The sequence below is a fragment of the Micrasema longulum genome, unplaced genomic scaffold (assembly GCF_059751315.1).
Source record: "Micrasema longulum isolate JH-2025_06_02 unplaced genomic scaffold, ASM5975131v1 h1tg001495l, whole genome shotgun sequence".
NCBI classification, from domain to species: Eukaryota; Metazoa; Arthropoda; class Insecta; order Trichoptera; family Brachycentridae; genus Micrasema; species Micrasema longulum.
Window position 1 is genome coordinate 60,973 of NW_028278679.1, and position 5,190 is coordinate 66,162.

Below are 5,190 nucleotides of genomic sequence, written 5' to 3' on the forward strand. Positions count from 1 at the left end.
TCGTCATACTCGTATATGTCTGTTTTACCAATTTTTGTCATCCCTCCATTTCATGGTGTAATGGTCAGCGCGTTTGCCTACCATGCAAGAGATTTTGAATTCCATTCCCGACATGGTTGATATAAAATAATTATTTATAGGGGTGTTTTTACACTGGAATGTTTCATAATTTACTAAAGAGTTATTCAATTGGCGCGGGTAAATTTCGACGGCCCGTGGCGGCCATTTTGTTTTGATAACATCTGTCAATTTTTTTTATTATTATTAAGTTACTTATGCCAAACCACCATGGTAAGTTGCACAATTTGACAGCACGTTCAAATGATAACATTTTACTATTAAAATAAGTGTTCTTTAGTGCAAACGTTGCGCGGAAAAACAGTTTTTTTACCCTCATGTAAAATTATTATTTTTGGAGATTGGAGTTTTGCAAGTTAGTCAAACGATATTTGTTGATATGCCATCATCATAACATTGATCGGTTTTGTAAATTTTAAGTTAAAATACTACAAAAGTACCCACTCGTCATTCTAACACGAATGCCTATCGTTTTACAAAATGGAAATTTGACTGCTGATGTTACGATATCGCATTCGATTATCAATGTCAAGTGTTTTGGGGCACTCGAGATAAAATCGATTGGTTTTCAATCGACTTCATTTGTATGAGTGGTTCAAGAATGCTGTCACTCGTTGAGTTTCGGAAGTCGCATACGATTCTAATAACGAATGAGTCCAGCATAAGGCCGCTGGTCTCATGTGCTTATTCCTCCACTTGTTAATTTGCTTTTTTTTTTTTGTACAAATCACTTTTGCTACTGATGTCAACTCCGAGATACTTATATCCTATTACTTTATCTATGATTTTATCATTCACAGCTACTTTAATCTCACTGGGTAATTTGATATTGTAAGGCTTTTGATTTTACCAGTGGATATTTCCATGTATTTTTGCGATGTCAAGTGGAACTTATGAAGCATTCTTTGAAGATCATCCTTGAATTCTGAAATTGTGACGGTGACGTCAGCCTGCACATCGATAACGACGAGGTTGTCATTTTTTTTTCTAAAGTTCGAGGTTAGCAATTAGTAAAAATTGACAAATCTGCTTTCCTTCTATTCTTTAACTTTTATTTGCTCTTCATATATCTTGATATTTGTATGTTTTTTCATCACATCTCTTTTTATTACTTAATTTAGTATTTACTCTTATTCGGCATATCATGATTTATTACTCCTTTTTCTTACTATGGTATAATACCTCAACTATCATTTGAATTTTTCATACATTATAATATATTTTTTTTCTTCCAATATTTTACTATTATTTTGGTTATTTGATTATGTATGAATCTAAATTTGTACAATTTATATTTTAATATTTATATTTGTTTATCTTTATTGCATTGTATCCTTGGGAATTTTATTATTTATTTCTTTTACCTTGTTTTTCTAGATTGTTATTCTTTAGCATCACATGTCATTATAATTTAATCTAATTCATTTAACTATTAATTTTTATTGTTAATTATTATGTCTTGACACGGGCATAGCCTAAAAAGCCTTCATAAGTTCCTTAATATTTAAACGAGTTTTGAATGAATAAATAAATACAATGCTGTTTTTTTTCCAGATCTGGGGTACAGTCTAACAGGTAAGTGGCTTTAGAAAATCACAATTTAATACTTACAAATAATTCACAAGTATGTTTTCTATTGTTTCTTTTTAGTAAAATAACTGACTAAAATAACTGAGAAGTGTTCATGAAATGTTTTTTTTTTTTATATCATGTAACTTATTTTTGTTACACTGTTACTCATCTGACCTTACTCAAATTATTTTAAGGATTATTGAGCTAAAATATCACTCTACGCCTTTGTTCAATAAACTGCCCTCGCGTTGTCTTATGTTTCAATTTGGTTAGTAGCCGTATAACAGAGTATCAAATATCACCAATCTATCAACATGTCTCTTTACCTGATTATCTATTTTTTTACTAGTGCATCAGCTCTTTTATGTTCAGAAATAACCCAATCGTCATCAGATGTTACTTGGACAGTAGCGGAACTAAAAAACATGACAGGAGAAGAAATAGCGAATTGCGTTTTAGACCTGGGAAAAGTTAAACTGCCAATGGAACAAGCAGACGTTATTTGGAATGGTCTTGTTGGTTTCTACGGCGGACCAGGAGAGGTACCAGAAGAAAAATTAAAAATTCTGCATTGGATAACAATTGCAGTTCAACCAGCCCATTTGAAAAATATGACATTATCAAGTATCGAGGTGATTGAAAACTTTGGTTTATTTTACGATTTGAGTACGTCGCAACTATCAGCCATTGCCGAAAGAGTCAGAGAAGACTGGGGTGATAAATCACCTGAGGATTATACATTCTATGATTTGACAGCTTTGAGGCAAATATTGTGCGCTTTCAAACCATCAGAAATACTAAAAATCCACGCTCTTGCGTATAAAGGTGCTGCTTCTACCTTGGGATTCTTAAGAAAATGCCCTCAAGAAGTGTTGGATGCTTTCGCGGAGCTGGCAGTCCATGAAAAAGCTTTTGGTCCTCCAGAAAATTGGTCGGAAATTACAATCAGTAGAATTGGTGTAGTGTTGGATGGGCTCCCGCCAGAAAAATTGAGATTGATTCCCGAAGAACTGCTACGACGGTCAAAAGAAAGAATCGAAAAGGCCACAAGAAGGTCAAATGACAATTCTAGGAATAGTAAAAGCTTGGACAGAAACATTGACCAAGAATTGAGCAAAAAGACTTACGTATTTTAAAAATTATGGTAAGACCAAAAAAAAATAACTAATCAACTTGTGTGCTAATTGTGTTTTTTTACTTGCTTTTGAGTTTTATCGTCACACTTTTTTTTTCAAAATACGAGTGTTAAGTATCAGAATATATCCAAACCATGGTAATTTCACAAAGTTCAGAAGTACGAGTAGCTTGTGTTATTAAATACACAATATACAATAAAATTATACAAAATAATACATAAATTTGCAAATATTATTGTAGATTATGTAATACGAGGCATATCCAGAAAGTATGAGTACTCCATTTTTGTTTAAAAAAAAATTTATTTAAAAAAAATGACATTACATTGTTTGTAAATATTATATTACTTATTTTTCCACGTAGCCGCCTTCCCGATATGCAGGTCGTAAGTCGTGGCACAACCATTTTTGATGCCCTCCTCATAGAACCATCTCCATCGTCCACTTCAAGACCTCTTGTTTTAAATCCTCATCGGTTGGAATTATTTTTCCACCCATGTAAGTCTTTAGAAAGGTGAAAAGATGAAAGTCTGAAGTCGCTAAGTTAGAGGAGTATGCAGGGTAGTTCAAAATGTCCCAACCAAACGAGTTCAAACGCGAATTGGTGACGTCCTCACCCTCCAACTCAAATCGCTCGAAAAACTCGCAAACGCCACAGAGCCGATTCAATTTGTGCTGCTCTATCATTTGTTTCGAAACTCATCTTAGGCAAAACTTTTAATATTCCAGCGTTTCTGTAATTGTTTTGTATAACAGAGATCTGGACATTTGTGGAAACGTGGCAGACATTTCATCTACTGTCAATCGGCGGTCTTCACGAACAGTTTCGCCGATTTTTTTTATCGTCTGTGCTCGTCATTAATATTCGTTCTTCCTTCATTAAACTCACGACACCACTTAAATACGTTTGTTCAGTCCATACCACCTTCGCCATAAACAGTTTAGATCCGTGCAAAAATTTCAGTCGGAATTTTTACTTCCGCGAGAAGGAATCTTATGACAGCGCGCACCTCACACTTGGAGGGATTTCTTATTGACATTTTACTCAGAAACGAACACTACGAGGCAAGTTTAGGTACTAACGACGGTCGCCGGTGCTCGCAAATTAATGTGTATATATGACTGATTTAAGCTGTGAGCAACTCGATAAACTTGAACGACTTCAGAATATATGCATAAGGTACATTTTTGGTCATAGGAAATATGACCACATTTCTGATTACCGTAGGCAACTGAAATGGCTCAAAATTAGACAGCGGAGAGACTACCACTCCCTCTCACTTCTGTTCAATGTACTTCATAGTCCTAACGCTCCTATATACCTGCGTGAAAAATTTCGCTTATCAGTTCATGGTTTACCTCTTCGTTCTAATTCTCAAGGCACTCTCTTAATACCCATACACAATTCCTCTTTCTTCTCTAACTCATATAGTGTCCATGCGGCTCGACTGTGGAATCATCTCCCATCCACCATCAAAGATGTTACTACATTATCTCTGTTTAAATCACGTCTGAAAAAACATCTCCTTTCTATTCCTTAATCTCTCCTCCTTTCTTTTTTCCTCTTTCCTCCTTTTTTCCTTTTTCCCATTGAGTAATAGTTTTGATTTAAAGCAATTTATAAACACATACGTTTATTTCTATTTTTACATACTTTTAGCTTTTAATCTTTTTTTTTCTATTGAATATGTTCTGTAACTTGAATTATAAAAATAAAACTTTTATTTTATTGGTTGGTTGGAAGAAATCGCCATTTGGCAATAAGCCCGCCAATGTACAAATAACATTATGTACAAAAGTTAAATAAATACGAGTATATAACAAATGCATTACTTAAAAATGGAATTATTTTTCCTTCTGTCGGATTGTCGAAGAAGCATGACAGGAATGAAAAGAAATTAACATTTCGTTAGTGTGGCCAGGGTAGTAATTTTTTTTACCCTACTTTGCTCATCTAATGAGAGAACTAATGAAAATTAGATCTCGGATTAAACGACTCTATCGTGGACATTTGACCGACATTATATTTAAAACATCAAATATTATTTAACATGATATAAAAATATCCGTTTCATGTAAAATGAAATTTGTTTTATATTTTAAGTTTAAAGTTCATTAATTCAATTACTCTTATTAAATGACCCTTAGCTTATCTTCTCTGTTGTGTCATTAAATATTTCCGCGTGCACAATACAATTTTAGAGAAATTAACAGATTGCTTTTTTTTACCTTACATTTGTGTTTTAATTATATTTTTTCCCATCGTGCAACATTACGCGGCGGCATCACGAATGCGTGCGGCGAAAGTGAGGCATTGTGGGGGAATTATTGGACACAGTGCGATGTATTCAAATATGATTCTACGCTCCGCTATTGTTAATTCTATGATAATGGTCATTCGATA

The 5,190-nt window shown here is 33.8% G+C and overlaps 1 protein-coding gene across 1 annotated transcript; it reads left to right on the forward strand.

The window, feature by feature from the left end:
* The first annotated feature begins 275 nt into the window (after positions 1-275).
* Positions 276-3,304, forward strand: LOC148275176 (otoancorin-like). The gene is made up of 4 exons (XM_088236058.1): positions 276-291; positions 1,633-1,653; positions 2,023-2,671; positions 3,151-3,304. The coding sequence occupies exons 1-4, from the start codon at positions 276-278 to the stop codon at positions 3,302-3,304; spliced, it is 840 nt and encodes a 279-aa protein (XP_088092184.1).
* Positions 3,305-5,190: the final 1,886 nt, after the last annotated feature.

Coding starts and splice junctions, on each gene's coding strand:
- LOC148275176 (XM_088236058.1), top strand. Junction 1,654..2,022: donor TCTGGGGTACAGTCTAACAG/GTAAGTGGCTTT, acceptor TTTTATGTTCAG/AAATAACCCAATCGTCATCA. Junction 2,672..3,150: donor CCCGAAGAACTGCTACGACG/GTCAAAAGAAAG, acceptor TTTTCCACGTAG/CCGCCTTCCCGATATGCAGG.